General features: G+C 46.5%; 1 protein-coding gene and 1 pseudogene across 1 annotated transcript; both read left to right on the plus strand.

Annotated features, from left to right (window-relative positions):
- The first annotated feature begins 1,584 nt into the window (after positions 1-1,584).
- On the plus strand, positions 1,585-2,052 carry LOC136548420 (secreted RxLR effector protein 161-like). Its single transcript, XM_066539952.1, has one exon. It carries the CDS (start codon positions 1,585-1,587, stop codon positions 2,050-2,052), a length of 468 nt encoding a protein of 155 aa, XP_066396049.1.
- A 904-nt stretch (positions 2,053-2,956) lies between these two features.
- On the plus strand, positions 2,957-21,901 carry LOC136551393 (wall-associated receptor kinase 2-like; annotated as a pseudogene).
- The last annotated feature ends 3,492 nt before the right edge of the window (positions 21,902-25,393 follow it).

The following is a 25,393-nucleotide window of genomic DNA, read 5'->3' on the forward strand; positions in this document are numbered from 1 at the left end:
ATGGTGTTCCTAGGCTATGCAGAGGGTACCAAGGCGTACCGGCTCTATGACCCACGTGGAGACAAGGTACTTATCTCGCGCGACGTCGTGTTCGATGAGAAGGCGGCTTGGAACTGGAACAGTCCGAGCACGGGGGAAGCTGGCGGCTTCACCAGCACCTTCGTCGTTAAGCACCTGGCCATCCATGGTGGTGGAGACACTAGGGAAGAGGTGTCGAACACTCCGAGAGGAGTGCCAAGCACTCCATCAATAGAGCCGAGCACTCTTAGGGCGGTGCCGAGCACTTTGGAATTGATGCCGAGCACTCAGGGAGGAGTGCCAAGCACTCCTAGAGGGATGCCGAGCACGCCAGGAGTGGTGCAGGGATGTTCTACAGTGGTGGTGACCACTCCAGGACAGGTGCCGAGCACTCCCATAGCGGAGCCAAGAGGTCTTGTAGTGGTGCCGACCACTCCAAGACTGAGGCTAAGCACTCCTACAGTGGTGTCGAGCACTGCAGGAGTAGTGAGGAGCTATCCAGAAGTAGTGCCGAGCACTGCAAGCAGGGTGCCAAGCACTCCAGGTGCTGTGCCGAGCACTTTGGAGGAACAGGGAACTCCATCAACACTGATCGAGTTCGCCTCACCTCCAAGTGACATCACTGATTTCGTGGATGCCTTTCACGAAGGTGAAGGGGTGTGGTTCCGCAGACTATACGATATCGTCGGCAGCATAGGGCCCTCAGGACTGGCTGGTCGGCTGCTCAATGATGAAGAGCTACTGCTCGGTAGTGCAGAGGAACCACCCATGTCCGCGCTGGCGGAGCGCAATGGAAACTAGCGATGGACGATGCTAGAGGAGACGAAGGTGATTGAGGAAAACAAGACTTGGGAGCTCATCGATCTAGCTCCAGAATGTCGTCCGATCAGCCTAAAGTGGTTGTACAAGGTCAAGCAGGACGAGCTCGGTGCCATTGTCAAGCACAAGGCATGGCTCGTCGTTCGAGGCTTTGTTTAGCGCGAGGGCATCGACTTCGAGGAAGTCTTTGCGCCGGTAACGCGCATGGAGTCTATCTGTTTGCTACTAGCCTTGGTAGCAGCAAAGGACTGGCGCGTCCATCACTTGGATGTTAAATCAGCCTTCCTCAACGGCGAGCTGGCGGAGACGGTCTTCGTCAGGCAACCTCCAAGTTTTGCCGTCAAGGGAGAGGAGCACAGGGTGCTCTGACAATGCAAGGTGCTCTATGGGCTGCGGTAGGCCTCATGAGCATGGAATGCTAAGCTTGACGCCACGCTGGGCGAGCTTGGGTTCTAGCGGTGTGCAACCGAGCACGCGCTCTACACACGGCGATGGGGGAAGGAGGAGCTCGTCGGCGGCGTGTATGTGGATGACTTGATCATCACCGGCGCACGCACAGAGGACATCAACAGCTTCAAGCGTGAGATGGTGGCTCATTTTTGAATGAGCGATCTCGGCGCACTCTCCTACTACCTCGGCATCGACATGAGATAGGGGAAGGAGGAACTCATGCTCGGTTAGAGCGCGTATGCCTCGAAGCTGTTGGAGCAGAGCGGCATGGCTGAGTGCAAGCCATGAGTGACTCCGATGGAGGAGCGGCTGAAGCTGACGAAGACCAGCACCGCGACGAAGGTAGATGCAACACTCTACCGGAGCATCATCAGCGGTCTACGCTACCTAGTCCTCACAAGGCCGGACATTATGTTCGCCATGGGCTACGTTAGTCGCTTCATGGAGGATCCCAAAGAGGATCACTGGGCTGCGGTGAAGCGACTACTGTGCTACGTCAAAGGGACGGTGGATCAGGGGATCATCATCCCCAAGACCGATGGGAGTAGGCTGCAGCTCACTGTGTTCAGCAATGCAGATATGACGGGGGACATCGACGAACGGCAGAGCACCTCTGGAGTGCTCGTCTTCCTCGGGTCGGTTCTAATTTCATGGCTGTCGCTGAAACTGAAGGTGGTGACGCTATCTACGTGCGAGGCAGAGTATGTAGCGGCGGCCACAGCGGCATGCCAAGTTTGTGGCTACGCCGGCTGCTGGGCAAGCTGACTGGCGTGGAAGCTCACCCACCAGCACTGATGGTGGACAACCAGCCCGCCATTGCCCTCATGAAGAATCCGGTTCGGCACGACCAGAGCAAACACATCAACGTGAAGTTCCACTTCCTCAGGGGCTGTGTCGATGGAGGGCAGATCGTCATCGAATTCGTCGAAACTGGTCGGCAACTCGCGGACGTCCTCACCAAGCCACTCGGACGCCTTCGACTCACGGAGCTGAAGGAGATGATCGGCATGGAGGGGGTACAAGGGATAGCAGTAGGATTAGGGGAAGAATTGTTAGATAATCTACTGCTTCCTTGTGTGAACACATAACATGGGAATGCGGCGCCGAAAAGGCTCCCTGTTGTGGTACTATAGCCGCTGTAGAGGCAGGCGCCGAACGGCTCACCTGTCGTACTGTGGACACATGCAGGGACAGGCGCAGAAGTCAGTCCTGCTGTGTTATCTAGTCATTGTTGCAGCAGTGCAGCTGTACTAGGACTAGAGTTGTATATATAGTTTGCCACTGTAACTCAACAAAGAGAGTTCAGATTTGCCATCTTCTATACAGGGCTCCGGCCAACGCTGGTGCTTGTACTGTGTGTGTATGCTCTGTTCTTCCTCTTCTTCTACCTCTAGCAATAGTGTGTGTGGTCGGACAGCGCTTTTTCGTAGTCAGCATAGCTAGCGGGTGGTCGGCAACACTAGCGGGTGCTCGACAAAACTGATGAGTGGTCGACTCATGTTTGTCGATGATCCTGTAGGCTAACAACCTTTGCCATCATTTCCACCGTGTTTGCACAGCAATATAGACTATTGACATTTCGGCACACACGTCTGAGCAAATGTCTCATATAGCCCTTCACATCGTTGTATAAAAAAGCAAAATGCATGCTCGTGTCTGGCGGCTGTAATAGATCGACAGACTAGTTTGCTTTGCCATCTCCAAGCAATTCCACCTTACATAAACTACATATTTTATATAGTATAGAAAAAGAAGAAGTTGGAGTTGGAGCTGAGCCGACTGCCGACATGGTGAATCGCTCGGTTGTTCTACAACTGCTCCTGATTGCACTGCTGGGGACACAATCGATGCTGCTGCTGGCATCGAGCGCGCCCTCCGCCGCCACCCTCGACGGTTGCCGGACGAGCTGCGGCTACCTAACCTTCGACTACCCCTTCGGCATCGGTGCAGCTGGTTGCTTCCGGAACCCAGACTTCGAGCTCATCTGCAACGACTCTGTTCGACCCCCTATGCTTTCTTTACGTGATGGCATCACCCAGGTGGCCTACAATATCGTCACCACTGATACCGGGCCTCTCTACGGTGTAAATGATGAAATTGATATCGCCTTAACTTACACCATCCCCGTGAGGAACGGTGTCGATGTCTACAACATTTCGTGGAATTCTCCTGCGAAATCCTTCACTCTTTCTTACGCAAGGTTTAATGTCACTGGTTGCGGATTTGATATGTACCTTGATGATAGGGACACGAACACAATTGTGCGCCTCTGCACGCTGACATGTCCTGAGCAAATCACTGAGACGGTGGCCGAGGCAAAACTGCAATGGTACTGGATGCTGCACCGTGAATTTGGAGGCAAATATTCTTAGCCTTTGGGCTCAACTTCGTACGACACAACCAGAGCAGTGTCGTTCATCAGGTGCAGCCTAATCGGAGCTCTTTATGGGATTACATAAACGCGACTACAATTGATGCCAGGCCTCACTTGGAACATCAGTCGATCAACCAAGCTGCACCAGCAGCCAAAGAAAACAATACTACCAACTATGCTTGTGTTGCCAATAACAGCCGGTGTATCGACAAGTGACGAATCATTGAATTTGGGTACTCTTGCCGCTGCAATCCTGGCTACGTTGGCAATCCTTATATTCTCAGTGGCTGCGCCAAGGACACAGGTATCATCTAGCTCTATAATTTTTCCATTACAAATATTAATTACATGGACTATTATTTACGCTTCAGAGTTTAGCTAGCATTTGGCTGAGGAAGTAAACATATTTCCTACATAACTGTTAAATCATCTAATATTGAAAAAATAAATAAACAATATTGTATTTGAATCAACTGTAGGGATTAGAACATATATCTGCCTCTTCCACCTTGATTTCCTATTACCAGGTTTGTAGGTTAATTTTTCTCTCCTTTTTTCATCGGTTTTCTGGAGACTCAAAACGGCTGCACAAAAAAAAAAAAGAACCCACAGTATCAACAATTGGACCATCATATCCGTTGGTCATAATTACCATTAAAAGCTGACGGCTAGCTGTTTTACAAATTTAGTCATGTGTCACAACGGCACCAAATTGTTTCGAGTGTGACTGAATAGTCAGTAGCCCAGTACTACATTCTTTTGTTTTCTTTTATTACTTGTTGTTTAAAACCCAAAACACCATATATGTAGAATCATATGTGGTCTGCAAAATACTGGAGATGTTATATATCACCGTACATTTTTATTATATATATATAGCCAGTAGCCCATCAACTCGTGCTCAAGCATGCTCTAGAATCTAATGTTACCTTAATATTAAAAGTTTTGTAGAAAAATTTAGCTCATACAACTAATCAAAATTGTTTATGTTTATTCTGTATATTAATTTCCTAACATAAGAACCATATATCTGTAAACTCTATAATCCCTATCTCGAAGTGATAAATTTACAAATTACTCCATATATATTTTCATCCTTTGCATACCTCTATGTGTTGTTAATATGCATTTGGCTGAAACCTTCGCTTTAAGCTATATATATAAGCTTGTATTCTATACATGTATCATGTAATAATCATATAAGAAAAATACAAAAATGCTTTTCCAGAATCATCAATACATGTATAAGTTCATCCCTGCTACAACATATTCTCATTTGTGTCCTATAATTGTATTTCTATTGGGCGAAAATATGCTAACCTACTTATACCATAAGAGAAATACTCCAAGCCTTAAATATTGAATCCACAAGCACATATATGGCTAGATGGGCTATACTTAGCAGATTAGCCCGAGGCCCATCCTTTTTATCGGATTTCTCCGAAGAGGCCCATCCTTTTTGGCACAACACAAGTTTATCGCGGCTTACTCTAAGTCATACTCGTGCTGGCCCAGCCCACCACCTTGTGTCGTGCTTGATCTGGTGGGGCAGAATGGCATGCTAGCATGGGCATGGGCTGATTGAACACAACCCATTTAAGGCCTACTAAAACTCTATATAAAATGAAAAACACCTAGCCACATACCTCATTTTCAAGAACAAAGGACGATGCCCCATGGCGGCTGCGACCTAGGGTTTCTAGGATTTGGCGACTCCTCAGCGATCGAAGGAGGATCTTCGCACGGCCTCCTGTCGGTCTCCTCCTCTCGTTCGTTCAGGCTGATCACCGGGCTGCCCTTGCACCGCTACCCGGCCTTGGCGGACAGCGGAGAAACGACAGGAGCGTTTGGATCGGATGTTTGCGAGGATGGCGGCCGAAGTGTCCGACAGGAAGAAGAGGCTGAAGAAGGAGAAGGCTAGAGGAGTGCCACCAAGCTCTATGAGTTGTCTAAGCTGGAACTGTCGTGGCCTCAGCAACGCCGCGACAGTGAAACAGCTTCGCGAATTGACGAGGCGTTTTGCCCCATCCGTGTTGTGTGTTCAGGAGAGCCAAGTACACAAGTTGCGGGTGGAAAGTTTGAAGAACACTTTACGGTTTGATCATTCGTTTGCTGTAAGCAGTGCGGGCTGCAGTGACGGTCTGGGGATTTTTTGGAACAATAATATGCGAGTGGAATTATTACCATACTCACAGTATCACATTGATGTTATTCTTATAGAGGGTGATAGAGAACCTTGGAGGCTTACGTGTGTGCATGGGGAGGCACAACTAAGCGAGCGACACAAGACGTGGAGTTTGCTTAAATTTATTAAATCATCATCCCCACTGCCGTGGGTTTGCATCGGTGATTTTAATGAAGTTTTACATCAATCAGAGCATGTAGGCATTCAAGAAAGGAGCAGAGCTCAGATCGAGGGCTTCCGAGAGGTGGTGGACGTATGTGGCCTCAATGACCTCGGCTTTGAGGGCCGCAGTTGGACCTTCAAGAAGAAGGTGGCGGGAGGCTCGTACTGTCGTGTCCATTTGGACCGCGGTCTCGCCACCGCAGATTGGTGCAGTAGATTTTCTCATGCAAAAGTTCAGCATCTGGTAGCTGCTGCTTCAGACCATGGGCCGATTCTGCTGGAGTGGAGACTGGCGGCTCACAGCCAACAGCTGGGCAAACGGTTCAGGTATGAACAAATGTGGGAGACACATCCGGATTTTTTAGGTACGCTAGCGGACTCCTAGCAAAGGGAAGGTGAGGCAAAATCATTGAGCGAGCTACAGAAGAAGCTGAAAGGTGTGTCGGGGCACTTGTCTATTTGGGAGCGTACAACCTTTGGTCAGGTATGACATGAGCTCTGGAAATTAAACAAGAAACTAGAGGAGATGCAGTTGGATCTAGGATGGTTGGGCCCTTCCCAGCAAGAACTGAAGCTAGTTGAGCGAATTCAAGAGCTTAACCACCGTGAGGAAATTATGTGGAGACAGAGATCTCGAATTTTGTGGTTGACAGCTGGAGACAAGAACACCCGGTTCTTCCATTTGTACGTGAGCCGGAGAAGAAGCAAAAACAAGATTTCACAACTAAGGAAGCTAGATGGGTAGTTTACCGAGGCTGATCTTGAGCTCTGCGCAATTGTCACCAATTTCTATAGCAATTTGTTTGCTTCTGAGGGAACGGATAATATGGAAGAGGTGCTATCCACTGTTCCAGTTAAGGTAACACCTGATATGAATATGACCCTACTTGATCCCTACAAGGAGGGGGAGGTAAAGGACGCTTTGTTCCAAATGTTTCCTACAAAAGCAACAGGGCCCGATGGTTTTCAGCGACATTGGGAGCTTTGCAGCAAGGAAGTTATGGCCATGGTGCTGAAGTTTCTTAATGGCGAGGAGGAGCTAACGGGTGTCAGTGGCCAGTCAGGAGGAAATTGGTCAGTTTCGACCCATAAACCTGTGCAATGTTTATATAAAATTGCATCCAAGGTGTTGGCGAATAGGTTGAAGATTTTCTCGTCCGAAATTATTTCTGAGGAGCAATCGGCCTTTGTCCCTAGCCTCATCACGAACAATATCATCTCTGCTTATGAGTGCCTGCATTTTTTGAAGCGGAAACGAGCAATTGATCTGAGATGCTGTGCTCTGAAGCTGGACATGAAGAAGGCATATGATCGAGTCGAGTGGGAGTATCTCGGTGCTATAATGTGCCGGCTTGGTTTCCACCATCGTTGGGTGGACACAATCATGAGGTTTGTCAGGTCGGTTTCATTTTCAGTTCTATTTAATAGTGACAAACTTGAAAGTTTTAGACCGACACGCGGCATACGACAAGGAGATCCAATTTCTCCCTATTTGTTCCTTCTAGAAGCAGAGGGCCTTTCGTGCCTTTTAAAATCAAGAAGTCAGTCATCAGTGCTCAAAGGTATTATGGTGGCACCATCGGCTCCGATGGTGAGCCACTTTCTCTTTGCATATGATGGTCTGCTGTTTTTTCGAGCAAATCGGGAGAATACTTTGTTGATGAAGGGGGTCTTACAATCATATTGCTCAGCGTCGGGACAAAGGATCAATATGGAGGAGTTCTTCACCCCTCTCGACGCAATGACGATTGCTAATATCCCTCCATGTACGAGAAGGTAGGAGGATTTCTAGGCTTGGCACTTCAACAAACGGGGTAGCTTCTTGGTATGCTCAGCATATTATATGTAGGTTCATCGAAGAGGGCAGCATGACACGACCGTGAGGAATAATGCAGGCCGTTCAGATCATCAAGTTGATGCGAGGGAATGGATGTCGCCGTGGAAGGTGAAAGTCCCCTTGAAAATCTGCATTTTTCTCTGGAGATTAGCGAAGCACTCGCTACCGACCAGAGACGTACATCACCATAGGAAGATGGCACAAGGTAGCACCTGCTTCTTCTGTGGGATGGAGGACTCATGGAGACACTCTCTGCTGGAATGTACTATGGCGAGATGCATTTGGGCACTGGAGAAGGAAGAGATAGTGGAGCTCCTGAGTGGAATTTTGGAGAATGATGCTAAGTCTTGGCTAGCGATCATGACGGAGATCTTACCACAAAAGGATGTCGTTAGAGTGGCAATCACATTTTGGGCTATTTGGTATGCACGGCGGAAGGCAATTCATGAGAATGTTTATCAAAGTCCTTTGTCGATGCATAATTTTGTGAATAAGCTTGTGTCAGAATTAGGAAAGGAGGTGCATGTGCAGCGGCCACTGGCTCGGGTGCGCAAACGCCGGACGGCATGGATCGCACCCCCCACAGGTGTCGTTAAAATCAATGTTGATGCAGCTTTGTCCAGGAATGTATCTATGGCATCGGTGACAACAATAGTGAGAGACGAGGACAGTCGTTTTATGGGCGCCTCGGCGTTGATCCTTCGAGGCATTGTTGATCCAGAGGTGATGGAGTCCATCGCATGCAGAGAAGGGATGGCTCTAGCTTTAGACTTACGAGTTGATAGTATCAGATTGGCTAGTGACTATCTGAATGTGGTGAAGAGCATCCGACAAGGTGATCTCGGGATCTATGGATAGGTTATCTAGGAGATCAATGCGAGGAAGGCAGCCTTTAGTAATGTCAAGTTTGTACATGAGCATAGGGACTCAAACACTGATGCTATAGAATAGCTCGTAGCTCGATCCATGCTGAGGTAGGGCAGAATGTGTGGTCCTTGAATCCACCTGATAGTGTGAGTAATGTATACAATCCTCCTATTTAAATAAAGAGGATGGTGTTGCTAAAAAAAAGATACCTCATTTTCTCTTGCCCAACTGCCTCCTATCCCATCTCGCTCAACCACTGTACGTGCACATCCCCTCCTATCACCCCCACTCATACGAGCGCTATAGCCACCTCACTTCTGACCCTCCCCTCTAGCATGCGCCGCTACCCTCCTCCATGTGCAACAACGATGTGTCACCATCCCCTCCATGTGACCAGCAACAACACTAGTTGGATGGTAGCACATGCCCTCCTCTATGAGCGGGGGTGACTTGCGCCCCTCCTCTAAGCATGGTGGTGACAACGATGGTGCAACTCCTCCTCTCTTCCTCAACGCATGGTTGCGGCAACGCATCCTCAATGGTCAGCGATAGCTATAGAGCCAACATGACCTCTCGGGCTAGCTAGTCTAGTCAGGTTTGCATGACATGGATAATCCTGGCCATTCCATGGCTGTGTTGATTGATTAAGCCCATGGAGCAGCATGGCATGGACTAGTTCATCTGTCATCTCTTGGCGAAGGTGATCGAAGATGACTGCTAATTCTATCTAGGGCATTTGGTTGTCGTTGTTTTTTTGCTTGGAGCATGTTGTAGCGAGGCTACAATGGTGATTGTAGCTGTAGTATGCCTTGTACTGGTAATGGTTATATTGGTAACGAAGCAGGTAAGCCGAGGACGTGTTGGTGCGCATGTTGATCCTAGATTCATGATAAGTTGACAGTGCGGTCGTTCCTTTGGAATTGCATCTCCAAAGGTCCAAAGCTCCATGTTATGATGCCAATGTCGGCCAACCATGGTGTCCCCAGTATGATGTCGATGTCGTTGCTTATGTCTTGCAGAAGGGTGTCAATGTGGAATATTTCTATGTCAATGCATAGGGATACGTTGAAGGAGGCACTAGTGCAAATGATTTTGGTTCCATTGCCCACTAAGACCATTGTGTGGATGTGGCGTTCCATCATCATGACGAGCCTGGTTAGATTGATGTCAATGATGTTGTGGGTAGCGCCGCTGTCAACTAGGATTCGTACATGTTGACCAAGATTTCATGCAGAAACATGATGCGCCATCCACATACTCTGGACTTCTAGGCACCACGATCATCATCATTAGGCTGACATCATCATCATCGAGATTGTAGTCGTTGATGAGAGTGATGTCGAACAACTATTTGCATTTGCGACCTCAAGTGAATTGCTCATCGTAGTTGAAACATAGCCCCATTCGTCTGTGTTCTGTCATCTCTTCTAGAGTGAGCTTGTTCAAGGGGCGGTGTTGTATTTGGTGGTGCTGTTGATGAAGGCGTTGTTGCTAGAGGTGTAGCCGGATTTGTTGGTTGTGGCACCTTTGTTGGTAAAGGTCATGCTGTAGGTCAAATCAATGTTTTTGATTTGTTGGAATCGGCGACAACAGCTGCCCTCTGTTCTGATTGTGCTAGGGACATGGCCATCTCCATGTCATGAGGATTCTAGAGTTCCACATCTGTCTTTAGTGGTTCGAGTAGTCCAGCGGTGTAGATGTTCACTTGTTGCTGCTCGTCTAGAGTTCTGGCGTGAGCCACATGCGCCAAGAAGCACTCCGTGTAGTCATCAATGGTGATGGTCTTTTGCAGTGATGCCAATTCTCCTAGGGGTTGCGTCGTGTTGTCGGGCCAAAACGCTCATTGACGCAACAGGAGAAGTGTTCCAAATCTGTGATTGTTTTGTCCTGCTTAAGTAGCATGAACCATTGTTGAGCACCTCCTGTTAGATGGTAGGAGGCGTACTAGACTCGCTCATTATCTAGTGTTTTCTTCCGTCTAAAGAATTGCTCGCAGCGATTAATCCATGGCAGTGGATCCTCCTTGCCATCGAAGGTTAGGAATGATAGCTTATGAATATGTGGTTGGAGGATGGGGAAGGAACCGGGTTCTGGTCCTTTATGCGGATATGGTGGCGGAAGATGAGTTTATGGTGGCAGTTGATCGTTGTTATCCTCTGTGACAAATTGCCTGTTCATGATCTCATCCACAATATCAGGAATTCCTGATGTCGGTGCTGCCTCCTTTTTTCTTTGAGGAACGCTCGCCCAATGGCTTCCATAACCTCCTTAATTGCTTTCTCGACTTCTCTGGTGGCGGTCTCACGTTCCATCCTTGCTTCTCGGCATCATTGTTGGTTTTGTCCTTGTGTCCTCCTTGTTCAATACCTTTGATCTGGGTGTCAAATGTGGCGAAGTTGTTTATGATCTCCTCGTGTCGTTTGTCTATCATGGTCATGAAGTTGTCAAGGAGAGGTCTTAGCTCAGCGACATTGTTGTTGTCTCCCATGGATGCGATATGGTCTTCAGATACCAGGTATCAGGGTCCTTGCTGAGGGGGCCAATTGGGAGCGGTGGTGTGGGATGCTGGGGTGACGACACGGGTATGCCGAGCTTCTAGGGAGGTGGCACTGCTTGGGGAGGCAGCGGCGCTAGGGAAGAGGGGCAGCGCATGAGAGTGAGAGAGGAGGAGGGGGCGACAACACAGGAGAGAGGAGAAGGGGATAGGGGAATAGATTATTTCTTTGATTAATCCAAATGGTTACAATGCCCTTATTTTTATAGTCCCTAGTAGACTTGACCCTCAAGCAACCTAAACTTACTTACGGAAAGAGTCCTTATAGATTCGAATAGCTTTCTTTACAAGTAAAAGTATTTATTCCCTAATAAATCTTCATCTATTTTTCCTAAGTAAATCTCTTATTATTTTTTCTAACATCCTTATTCATTCTGGATCTTCTAGAATGTTGGGAGCCTCCATAGGTGGCGGCGCCGTGCCCCGTGGCTGCGCCCTCCCCTGGCCGAGTGCAGGAGGTGCCCTAGGCCAGCCATGGCCTTGCGTTGGGCCTTGCTAGGTCTGCTAGGCCCATCATTAGGGGTCCATATTGGGCGCATGATATCTTAGGTCAAGCCCATCTCATTGCATCCATAAGGTTGTTCTAATTCAACTACCAAAATCATTAAATCCTTACTAGGGTTCATATTCCTTATACTCTACCCCTTTAATTCACACATACAACTAGAGAGCTAGCTAAAACAAAGCTACTAACAAGAAAGAACAAAGATAGGCTAGCTACTACTACTCAAGAAACAACACAAGCATAGTAAATAAGAATTGTAATTGCAAGTGTTGAAAGAGAGGCAAACCAACGGGGCAAGTGACACGAAGAATTTTCCCTAAGATTCAGCTGCTTGGCAGTAACCTACGTCCCCGTTGAGGTGGACCCTAAGATCCCTGCTTCACTTAGAAGTCGGTAGATCACTCAGAACCTCTCCAAACCTCAATTGATTTCACTATAGTTACTCTTCGCAAATCTCCCACGGGGATGAGCACAAAGCCCCTCAAAATAGCCAATGATTGGAGGCGACAACAATCACCAAGAGTCCCCCAACGATCCTCCACAAGCACCAAGCCAGCTAGGCGACGACAATCGCCAAGAGTAACAAGAAATCCCGAGTCACAAAGACCATCTAGTGCTAGCAAATGCAATGCACTAGATCACTCCAAATCTCAAACAAATGCGATCACAAAGTTAGCAAGTGAGATGGAGAGTTTGCTTGAGCTCTATGAGTGTACCAATATCAGCCAAAAGTGTCTAGAGACTCAAAAGATCAAGCCACACACCTATTTATAGAGCCCAGAAGCCAACTAGCCATTGGGACAAAACTGTCCACTCTACACACACACACCGGATGATATGGTGGTTTGCCAATGGCTGCACCGGATCAATTCAATGCCTTTTCCAATGGTCAAATTCCAGAAACTAGCCATTAGCCTAATGGTCAAATCCTTGAACTGCATAGTCCCGTGTTATCCTAGCCCTCACCATCGGACTAATCCCGTGTCGTCTAGTAAGCAACCTGAGAGGTTTTTCGGGCAACGGATTGAGTTGGTGCTCATCACCAGACGCTACGGTGACCCTGTTTGAAAAACCCGTGTTAGGAACAATGTATGCGCATGATTCGTTGATCCTTAGTGTTGAGCACCTGATTAATTCAGTGCTTAACCCCAAGACTCTGTTCAGCCTACTCTTCACGACACATGATCCTGTGCTTCTGGTGGGGCACCACTGGACTAATCCGGTACCCTCTAGAACACCTCAAATAACTTCTTCTCTCACTCTTTTTTAAATGTGCCAACTCCTCAAGTGTTACAAAAACTTATGCATGTGAGTTAGTCTTTCACAAACATTTTTCAAAGGGTTTTCTCTTGCACCTCACTATGTCACTAAGCGTAATGCATATGCAAATGGAAGTCACACTTAATGGCACTAGATAACCATTGCAAGTAAAGGTTTCCCTACTTTATAGTATGACTATCTATTCTAAATCCAATCGTGCACTCTATTGTATCTTGGTGGGCAAAAGTAAAGCCCTATCATACACCTTTTCTTTATGACTTGCTTTTGCTCCATCTTTTCTCCATTTGATGAACACTTGCATTCATGTGATCTGGATCTCCATCACCTCCTTTGCCTTGTTCATCATCAAGTGGACCCTAGCTAATCATATTCAATGAAAGCATTAGTCCACATGGTTGGCACTCAATTACCAAAACCAAACTAGGGCTTCCACTCAAGAAAAATGCTCGCCTACAAAATCATTTACAGAGGCAGACATCCTAAGGTGATCGCCTCTGAAAATCATCGATTAACAAAGGCAGTCGCCTTAGGACACCCGTCTCTGAAAATCGCTATTAAAGAAGGCAGCCATTCTAAGCGTTCCTCTCTATAAATAGTTACATCCAAAAATAAATCATAATGTTTTCATGTGAACTCGGATGAAGACCAATTTTATATCAAAATTGTAGCTTTTGATGAGATCTACAACTTTGTAGTTGAAAAGTTTTTTTATTTGAAACTGACTAGAGTCCCAAAATATTGTTTTAAATTCACAAATTTTTGAATTTCGAAATTTTCAAACAACCTCGGATGTTGGTATGGTCAATACCAAAGTCGTAGTTCTCAATACACTCTACAACTTTATAGTTGAAATTCTTTTGATTTGAGGCCGTTGAAAGTCCCAAATACCTGTGTTCAAGTTCATACATTTTGAAATTTAAAACTTAAAATTTCTAAACAGCCTTGAATGTTCACATGGGAATAGTAAAGTTGTAGTGGCCGATCTAATCTACTGTTTATAGTTGATATGTTTTTTATTTGAAATTTTTTATTGTCTCAAATATTTGTTACTAAGACGTCTTATACTCTTATAGTTAATAGTGCATTATGACTGATGGCTATCACGACTAAAGATGAATTTTAGGAGACATGCTCCTTTTTATCTAGGAGACAGGCTCCTGATTAATAGAGGTGGTCATTTTTAGCATCCATCACTGTAAATGATGGCTGTTAAACATTTTTAGAGATAGACATCTTTTTTAGAAAAGGGAATATGTATTAATATTTCAGCCTCTGTATCGATTGATACATATAGGTGTCCATTATTACAACCACGACACTGTCGAAAAAGAAACCAAAGCAACTAAAACAAACATTTGACACATCCGTAGTACTTAATAAAATAAAAGGAAGTCTATTACTAAACCGCCAGCCATATGAGGCGAAAAACTCCATCACTGTCGTCTCAAGCATGCGACAACCCCATTGTATCCGGGGCCTTTCCTCCTCCTTTTGCACAGTGCCCAAAAGCGAATCCAGTGCGACATTTATAGAGACAGACATATTAAGGAGACCACATCCATTAATCGACTATTTACATAGGCTTGCCTTAGGACGCCTGTCTTGGTTAACTGGTGATTAATAGAGATGGACTTCTTAAAATGTCCGCCTCTGAAAATGACTATTAATAGAGACACGTATTCTAAGAGTGTCGCTTCTAGAACGCAATTATGCACTCCTAAGAGGCCCGCCTCTAGAAATATTTGCCCTAAAAATAGTCCATAACTTTTTTATATAAAGTCGGATGAAGACAGACTTTATATTAAAATTGTAGATCGATGCAATCTAAAATTTTGTAGTTGGCAAGTTTTTTATTAAAACTGTTTAGAGCCTCAAAATTTTATTTTATATTCTGGATTCGACATGGTCTATACACCAAAAAATTATTACTCAATGTGATCTACAACTTTGTAGTTGAAATTTTTTTATTTGAAGTTGTTTAGGGTCCCAAATATGTGTTTTAAATTCTTAGCTTTTGGAATTCAAAATTTGAAAGTTTCAAACAACTTCGAATGTTGACATGGTCAAGACAAAATCTGTCGAGGTCGACGTGATCTAGAATTTTTTTAGTTGACAAGTTTTCTATTTGGAATTGCATAGAGTTTTAAATATTTATTTTAAATTGTTATATTTTTTAATATTTTAAACAATCTCAAGTAGAGACATGCACTATACCAACATTGAAGGCTCGACAAGACCTAAAGCTTTGTAGTTGAAACCTTTTTATTTAAGATCATTTAACGGTCAAAATATTTAATACAAGATTATGAAATGTTAATATAATAGAATGACATCATATCCTTATTCACAAGTGATCATATAGTGCAGTGGTAGAAAGATGTCTTGTGAGATTAGAGATCATGGGTTTGAATCTTACAAAGTACTCATTTTTGTTTTCCTGGGAAGATACTTCTCGTGGTAGTGCTATATATTATAGGGTAAAGTAAAATTTTCAGCCCTGAACTTGCATGGGGGTGCAAATTTAACCATCAAACTCTAAAACCAGACAATCTAGGCGTTCCAACTTACAAAATTGGGCACTTTACCTCCTTGAACCCATTCAACCCTTGTTTCACGCTGACTCAGCAGTCTATGTGGCAACTGGGACCATCTAAAAGGGTCTGCAAAGGTGACGACCTAGTCTCCCTCCGCACTCCATCCCTTGCTGCGGATCCCCACAACAAACCCTAAATCTCACCAATGGTCTGCTCGATGCTGCCTTCGTTCACTTCCCTCTAACGCCGCCCGACACCACCCCACACCCCCCGTTATCCTCATCAACCGCCTCAGTTCTCTTCCCCTGACACCGCCCCACCATCTTCCCTCATCACTGGCGACCACAACCCGAATATCAGCGATAAGGAAGACGGTGGGGAGGCGTCGGGAGGAAGAGAACGGATGTGGCAAATCAGGAAGATTGTGGGGTGGTGGTGGGCAGAGGACAGTGGGGCGGTCTCGAAGAGAAGAGAACAGAGGCAGAGTCGGGCGACCATCGGTGAGATCTATGGTTCGCCGTGGGGGTCAGCGATAGGAGCGGCAGTGTGGAGGGAGACTGGCTCGGCGTCCTTGCGCGGCCCCTTTAGACAACCCAGTGCCGACGTGGCAAGTGGTGCCACACAGACTGCTGAGTCAACATCAAACACAGGTGGAATGGGTTCAGGAGGTAAAGTGTCTGGTTTTGTAAGTTGGAACGCCTAGATTGTCTGATTTGAAATTCGAGGGATAAATTCGTAACCCCCCCCCCCTGCAAGTTTAGGGGTGAAAAATGTACTTTACCCTATATTATATGCATATATATGATTTATCCTTTTTAACATTTGCAACATTTTTCTGGTATATAGGTTACAACCCAGCTCAAAAACCCCAATTGCAACCGTTCATGTGGAAATATCACTGTTTATTTTCCATTTGGAATTGAAGAAGGTTGTTATGCAAGGGAACAATTTTATTTGAATTGCACAAATGAAACGACTTCCACCCTCCTACTGGGAAACTCTGTTGTGGTTACAGAAATTGATGTTGAGAACGGGCTCATAAAATTCATAGTCCCAGATATAGACGAAGGATCAGTTGTGTCAGTAACTCGTGACGACCCTGGTGTTTTCGTTGATTCCGGTGAGTCAGTTTCTTTGAAATGGGTTGTTGCTAATCTAACTTGTCAAGACGCACAGGCAAATAGATCTGGATACGCATGTGTTAGTACCAACAGCAATTGCATCCCAGTCAATACTAAGAATAATGGATATGTTGGCTACCGATGCAAATGCTCCAACGGCTTTGAGGGGAATCCTTACGTCAACAATGGTTGTCAAGGTAATCAAACTGTACCTTATTTTGTTTCGCAAAGTTTATTTTGATCTCATTGCACAATTGTGCTAATAGGGGTTAAATATATATGTTTTAAAAACAACATCTTTATTCATTTTTACAAGTTTTAGCCTCCAGCTAGAAAACAAACGCTACAAAAATAAATATCTGATACTGTTTTTAATATATTTTTCCACAGGTATGCACCATTGATAATAATATCCATAATGAAACTCTCTCAAAAATATTGCTGCATTGAGCTGGATCAACCTAAAACATATTTTTCAATTAATGTTGACATTTATCGCATTTAAATTTTTGGATCTATACCATGACAGTCCAACATATGTTCTTGACACAATTAGCGATCCTATGAATTTCTAGATATTGCATCAGGAAGCCGAGGGACTAATTTCTGCAAGTGAAACAAACGATTGATTTTATACAACTTTAATATTTAAAGAAAAAATTATCTCTTAATTTGCAGACATTAATGAGTGTAAGGATCCAAGCAAATGCCATGGGATGATGTGCTACAATACTATAGGAAGCTACAACTGCACGGAATGCCCCCAGAAGACAGTATATGATCCAACAAAATTGCAGTGCTCCTCAGTGAAACAACAGAATGTTCTCGTAGGTAAGCAATGCTTTTGACCTAGTTATATGGTTAAATAAGACATGCAACGGCACATCCCAATTTATGAAATTTAACAGTGGCATATAGGAGGAATTATGTCTAAGCTGATAACTTATCAACCTAAAATTTCAGGTATTGTCATTGGAGTGAGCAGTGGTCTTACTGTTCTACTTCTAAGTGTAAGTGCGATATACCTTACCCGCAGATGGAGAAGAAACATTCAAAAGCGAATGCGAAGGAACTATTTCCGGAGAAACAAAGGTCTTCTTCTCGAACAATTAATATTAACTGACGAAAATGCTACTGAGAAGACAAAGATTTTTTCCTTGGAGGAGCTTGAAAAGGCAACAAATAACTTTGATTCCACTCGCATCCTAGGCCGTGGAGGACATGGTACAGTTTATAAAGGCATCTTATCTGACCAACGTGTGGTGGCAATAAAAAGGTCTAAGATCATTGAGGAAGGTGAGATCAATCAGTTTATCAATGAAGTTGCAATTCTTTCCCAAATAAATCACAGGAATATTGTTAAGCTATTTGGTTGCTGCCTTGAGACTGAAGTCCCACTATTAGTGTATGATTTTATCCCTAATGGTTCACTGTACGAGATCCTTCATGCTGAATCAAGCAATGAATTTGTTTTATCATGGGATAGTTGTCTCAGAATTGCTGCAGAAGCTGCTGGCGCTCTTTGTTATCTTCACTCTGCAGCTTCAGTATCAGTTTTCCATCGTGATGTTAAGTCATCCAACATTCTCCTTGATTCTAACTACACGGCTAAAGTGTCAGATTTTGGTGCTTCAAGATTAGTTCCGATTGATCAAACACATGTTGTTACAAATGTCCAAGGCACATTTGGGTACTTGGATCCGGAGTATTACCATACTGGGCAGTTAAACGACAAGAGTGATGTTTATAGTTTTGGTGTGGTACTCCTGGAATTGCTTTTAAGAATGGATCCTATTATCACAACTGAGTCAGGTCTGAAGCAAAACTTGTCAAACTACTTTCTATGGGAGATGAAGGGTAGGCCTATTTCAGAGATAGTGGCTCATCAAGTTCTTGAGGAAGCATATGAGGAAGAAATCAATTGTGTTGCCTCACTCGTGGAGATGTGTTTGTGATAGGACTAGATGCCCTACCGGTGTTACTGCGTAGGTTATAGGGGTGGAAGAGAGGAGGACGTGGTCCGTACTCTCGACACTGGCGAGGGGCCGTGGCGGCGAGAGCGCGGCGGCTGCTGCTGCAGCCCTAGAATTCCCGCGGTGCTACAGTATCGGTGGCACTGTTCACGTGAGACACAGCAGGAGGCGGCTAGGGTTAGGAAATCCCGGCTCCCTTCAGGAAGCCGGAAACAATTCTTGTTTCTGCTTGATTATAACTGATACAGGATTCTCTTCTTATAGAGATGACTGACTTAACCCCTAAGGAAATATCCTAACCGAATCAACATATCTCTTTCCTAACAAACCAAACCAATCTAATCTTTGTGTGCTACAGTACCATGTGGCCCCTAGGCCGGCTCCACTTGCCATAACATGGGCCTACACCTTGTATAATGGGTGCCGGTCATAACATCTCTCCCCGCCTACGCAAACAGCTCGTCCTCGAGCTGGAAGGCAGGGTAGAGGGTGCGGAACTCGTCGACGAGGGACTGTACCGTGCGGTGGGAGCCCTGTGGGCTCGTCGAAGACTGCGCTCTGCTGCTGCTGCAACAAGTCCATCAGCGGCTGCTGGGCATCGGCGGAGAGTGCAGCGAGGTGCTGCTGTGGAGCTGCCGCGTCGAGGCTGCGCACGCCCTGCCAAAGGACGTGTCTACCCTCACGCCAGAAGGACAGCGTCATGGCCTCAAAATCCCACAAGATGGGACCCAAGGTCCGTAGGTAGTCGACGTCGAGGATGAAGTCAAAACAGCCCAAGTCCAATCCGACGCACGTGATGGAAAAGGACTTTGAGCCGATGTGGATGGGCACGTGGCGAGCAATGCCCTCGCAAGGGAGCCGGTCGCCGTCGGCCATGGTGACACGGAGCTGCTCACCGCCCGTCAGGGCGAGCCGTAGGCGGCGCATCGTCGCACCATGGAGGAAGTTGTGCATGGAGCCAGTGTCGAGTAGCGCCAACAGCCGCTCCCCTTTAACCATCACCGGGAGTAGCATCGTATTGTCCGTGCGCATCCCTACAAGTGCGTGTAGAGAGACCACGAAAGCATTAGCGGCCGTAGGCTCCTGGGCATCCGGAGCCGCGGGGTTGGCGACGTCATCCATCGCCACAGCATCCCCCAGCCCGTCATCGATGTAGTCGTCCGATTCGAGGTAGAAGAGCCGTGGGCACACATGGCCGCGGACGTAGGGCTCATCACAGTTGAAGCAAAGCCCTTGTCGACGCCGCTCCAGTTGCTCGTCCGGCGTGAGGCGGCGGAACTAGCGCACTGGGGGCACCCCGTTCGCCATTGCTGGTCCGCCCCCTGGGGGCACGGGGGCTCCAGCTGGAGGAGCACCCACGCCTGGCACGCGCGGGGGAAGGCCAGGCCGCTGAGGAGGCCGTGCGACGTTCAAATGCCCAGGCCAAATACATGGCGGTCTGAAGGTCGGGTGGATCCCGCATCTCGACGTCGACCTTGATGTGCTCGGGGAGGCCACCCATGAACAGTTCCGCCTTCTGGCGAGGATTGAGGTCATGAGCATGGCAGAGCACGGCATTATAGCGGTCCGAATACTCCTGGACCGATGACTGGAAGGGTAGCCGGGCGAGCTCGGCCAGCCGCGTGTCATGCGTTGGGGGGCCAAAACGGAGCTGGCACAGGTCGCGAAAGCGTTCCCAGGTCGGCATGCCTTCATCTTGTTCCAGCGCATAGTACCAAGTTTGAGCAGCGCCGCTAAGGTGGTACGAAGCTAGCCATGTGCGATCCGAAGCCAATGTTCGCTGGCCGCGGAAAATTTGCTCGCAGTGGTTGAGCCAATTGAGCGGATCAATGGCGCCATCGAACGTTGGGAACTCCAGCTTGTAAAATTTGGGAGGGGCATGGACGCCATTGGGAGCAATGGCAGACGAGTCCTCTCCATATAGGGCGCCGCCGGAGTACCCGCCTCCACCGTAGACGAGGGTACCGTCCGTCCCTCCATAGCCGATGCCGCTGGTCGGGGGCGGCTGGTGAGCCCCGGAGGACGCCGTGACCGCGGCTGCCGATGGTGTAGGGGTCGTAGCCATCGTGTAGATGGGCGGAGTCGTCGAGCCCATCGCCCACGATGGGATGGGAGACGGCGAGGCCGGCCACCGCAGCAAGTGGAGGGGCACCCCCGTCCCGCTGGTCTGGGGCATGCCGTAGGGGAAGATCGCCTGCGGCTGCGACGGCTATGGAGGTGGTGGTGGTGCCGGCTGTTGTGGAGGGGGGAGGTGGTGGGATGAGGGCGGCCAGGGTCGCCTGCATGGCCGCCATGCCACGGGCAATCGCAGCCACGTCGGCGGCCAAAGATTCCAACGTCAGGGGCGCTCCCGAGGATGCGGACGACAACCCCGACGCGGCCGACGGCGCTGGCGCTGATGGAAGGGACAGGGAGGCGGAGGTGGACGGCGGCAGCGTGGATGTGGATGGAGGACCTGACATCTCTGATACCAGGCTGAAAGGACTAGATGCCCTACCGGTGTTACTGCGTAGGTTATAGGGGTGGAAGAGAGGAGGACGTGGTTTGAACTCTCGACGTCGGCGAGGGGCCGTGGCAGCGAGAGCACGGCGGCTGCTGCTGCTGCCCTAGAATTCCCGTGGTGCTACAGTATCGGTGGCACTGTTCACACGAGACACAGCAGGAGGCGGCTAGGGTTAGGAAATCCCGGCTCCCTTCAGGAAGCCGGAAACAATTCTTGTTTCTACTTGATTATAACTGATACAGGGTTCTCTTTTTTATAGAGATGACTGACTTGATCCCTAAGAAAATATCATAACCGAATCAATCTAACATATCTCTTTCTTAACAAACCAAGCCAATCTAATCTTCACGTGCTACAGTACCACGTGCTACAGTACCTCATGACCCCTGGGCCAGCTCCACTTGCCATAACATGGGCTACACCTTGTATAATGGGTGCCAGTCATAACAGTTTGAGACTCCAAAGTGACAAAAGGCCTACTATGAAACAAGTGGAGATGGCATTACAATTTTTGAGGTCAAAACGAGTCGAGATAAATGAATCTGACATTGGAATAGATGAAGAAAGATAAACCTTGTTAACAAAAACGAATATGGGTGGCTATCAATTGTCTAATATGGATTTTGGAAAAAAGCCTGGATTTGCATCATCTCAACAAAGCAAAAAGTTCTACAGCTTAGAAGAAGAATTTCTGTCAAGTGCTGGTTTGCCACGTTAGATGTGCCTCTCAAGCTTCATTGGACAGTCATCCATTATAATTATTCATGGACCGGTTAAGTGCTGAGTGGCATGCTCGGTGGCGGAACTAGGAAATAAATCAAAGTGCTGAAGAAACAGTGTTCAATATTCCATGATATGTAGGTACGTATGCAAAAACACAGAAATTGAAAATGTTTGTCACTATTTTTACTATTTATGCTTGTATGAAGTGTATGTATATAACTTAAACATTTGCATATTTCACTAGAATTTATTAAATATTTTGGCTCCGGAAAAAGCAAATGTGTCTAGCCTTTGATTTTGTGTAGCTATGATTACCTTGAAATTGAAATATTGATATAAGACTTTTCATTAGACTTATTCAATATTGTAAAAGGTATATGTCAATCACTACTGCAGAAATAACTATGCTTCACCGGATGCTTCCTGTGCTATCTAGAATTTAGTGGGCAGGGCTAGGTTAGAGGCCTATTCTCTGGTGACCCTTTCTCCGGTGGTCACCCTTTCTCTGGTGGTCACTGGAAGAATATCCCTAGCGCCTAAATTCTCTGGCACGCAGCACCCTTCGCTGATCACTGCCTCATATCCCCCCTATTCTTCGGTGGCCACCGGAAGAATGGGTGCCAACAGTTAGTTCCACGACAAACCCTAAGGGTACTGCAGTCTAAGCTACTATGCTTCCATCTCCATCTCTTCTCTATGTTGATGACTTGCATCTTGTGGTAGTCATCATCACCACCATGCTCCTAGCCTTGCACAGCTCCATCTTGTGGACTCTAGCTTAAACATCACTCAAGAAAGCATTAGTCCAATAGTTGTCACTCAATTACTAAAACCAAACTAGGTTTTCAATTACAAATTTGACTTGATGTGTTTATCTGTCACTCAAGTTTATCTTATATTGTACCATTGACGGTCCTTAACTCACATTTTTTCCGCCAAATATAAACTAAAATGAACACCAAACTTAGTGATAGGGTTTAAAAACCAACATATTCCACTAGTTTTGGTGATTTATCATGTGCAGGGAGATATAGATGAAAAACATGAAAAATGTAATCAAAATGCACAAACACACAAAGCATAATTCATACTGTGCATAGCAAAAAAGGGGGGAAACGCCCACTTACCTGAAGAATCAGGGCCCCAAGCACCCAAGGACAAGGCCCAGGCCCTTCTAGCAGCCCACTAGATGAAGACAGTGCCAGGGTGGTTCCACCAGGGGCGGCCGCACCTAGGGGGCGCCCGCCCCCTATTGACCCATCTTGGGCCCATCCTTTGCGAGGCGGTGCAATGAATGCCCAGGAGGGCGATTCGGGGTGATTCCCCCGAATATTCCTTCGAAAACCGTCCTTTAGCTGCTATAAAAGGAGGAGGGAGCCCCCCGTCAAAAATACAACACACACAAGGAGCAAGAGTGAAGACCAAGAGCATCACTCCAAGGGCTCATGCCCTAGTTAGCTAACTAGAGTTGATAGGGAGAGATGTGAGGGAGAGTTCGAGGAAGTGCTAGACTTGTCGATAGTATTCCACCGCTTGTGCCTCGACGAACACCTGCTCTTTACCTTGACGAATCTTTCGCTAAGTATTCGTGGTTCTTATGGTCATAAGTCTTTTGATTAGTTAAGCTTTGCTCTTATTTGCTTGCGGGTTCATCGTCCGTTCTCATAGCAGATACTCTAGTAGAGGGCTCCTGATGAAGACAGATAACCCTGTACGACGCTAGAGTAGTAGTCGATAGCATAGGCATGTTGTCTACGCTAGAGGTTACCTTTGTTTGCCTCGTTCCCCACAGCTAGGGGGTAGGCAGCAGGTGGTGACAACCCTGTCTGTCGCTTGTAATCCCTCACATTCGGGTTCGGCGTAGAGCTACAGACCGGCATCACTTGACAGACCAGGTGCGATCTGGTGCCCGAAGTAAGCAAGTAAAAGTGGAGTTTATCTGTCCATAGACTTTAAAACCATAGAAATCCATCTCTACCCTCATCAACTCTATCCTTGTGTTGTCCTTGGACGAACTAGCTAGAAGAGTACCTCCATTCCCCGTGAAAAATACGATACCCTGAATACTTCCGGGTAAAGTGCTATAATGGTAATTCCGTGCCCTTGCAGATTCTTTCTATTTGTGTTAAGAAATACCAACAAGCATTTTTGGCGCCGTTGCTAGGGAACAGTTGTTGTTTTATCTTTGAACCTAGTTCATCCTCGTATCTTTATCTTTTCTTTTTATAAAAACAAGATGTTTCTGTTATCTTTTCCATCATGAAGCCTATACCAACTCAAAACCTTTCTGCTTCAAAGGGCGAGTTCCTTGAACCACCTTCAAAGCAAAACCTTTCTTCTAGCTGTGAACTCCACCCTGGCTTAATAGCCATGGTTCAGGCACAACCCTTCTCCGGGCATGATAACGAAGACCCTTGTAATCACCTGCAAGAGTTAGAGGAAATGTGTTCTTGCCTGATCATCTCTGGCATGATAAAAGAAACTATTAATTGGAAATAATTTCCCTTCTCTCTCACAGTGTAGGTGAAGCAATGGTACACTCAAGCCCTAGAAAGTATGAATGAGATTAGGGTGAACTTAGACAAGTTTTGTCTTGCATTCTTCCCTATATCTTGTATCATCTCTCTACTAAGGGCGATCCTCGACTTTGAGCAGTATGAGAAGGAGTCTATAGGTGTAGCCTGGGCCAGGTTCTTAGATTTAATACACTCCGGCCCATACTTGTCTTTACTCGATAGCATATTGCTACGTCTCTTTTGTTCGGGTCTTGACATGGAGTCTGACCTATACCTCGGCGTGAACAGTGGAGGTCGTTTTACACACAAACCTATGACGAAACAAGTGACATTCCTTGAACACTTCCTAGGCAAACACACTTCCTCCGTCATAAAAACCAAACCCCTCCATGAGAAAGTCATGTCAAGTTTTGAGGAGCCCTCATCAGCTGAATCCAAACCCGAACCTTTTACATAGATTCGACTCCTGAGCCCTTACGTGAACCATGAACACCGAAGGAAAGAGTAATTCATCCTTCGGAGTTCCCTATCAAACTCAAGGATAATGGAAATACCTCAAAATACTTCTGGCACAAGAAGCCTACGACACTTCCTTCCGAGGAAGCTTCCCCCAAAGTGGAACCATCGAAAGAATGGATAATGGAAGTGAAACGCTCTTCTGAAGTAATTTGGATTCTTTCACCTTCCATGACCATGCCTTGTTCGTTAAGAGGAAGTGTCGTAGAAGCCCTACACAACCCCACTGTCGAGACTAATATCATGTTAGAATTTCTCGCGGAAACTCTCTTGGGAACATGCCTCTAGTCTCGTGGAAACTCTCTTGGGAATACAATAGAACAAATCAATCTACAATCTTACTTTTTACACATCTTGCCCTAATCTCTCCCAACCTTCATATTGTTGTCCCTCTCTTGATCTCGAATACTAAAGATGAGGAACTTGGCTTGCTGGTCGTCCTAGGACAAACATTT

Source organism: Miscanthus floridulus, chromosome 4 (assembly GCF_019320115.1).
Source record: "Miscanthus floridulus cultivar M001 chromosome 4, ASM1932011v1, whole genome shotgun sequence".
Taxonomy (NCBI): domain Eukaryota; kingdom Viridiplantae; phylum Streptophyta; class Magnoliopsida; order Poales; family Poaceae; genus Miscanthus; species Miscanthus floridulus.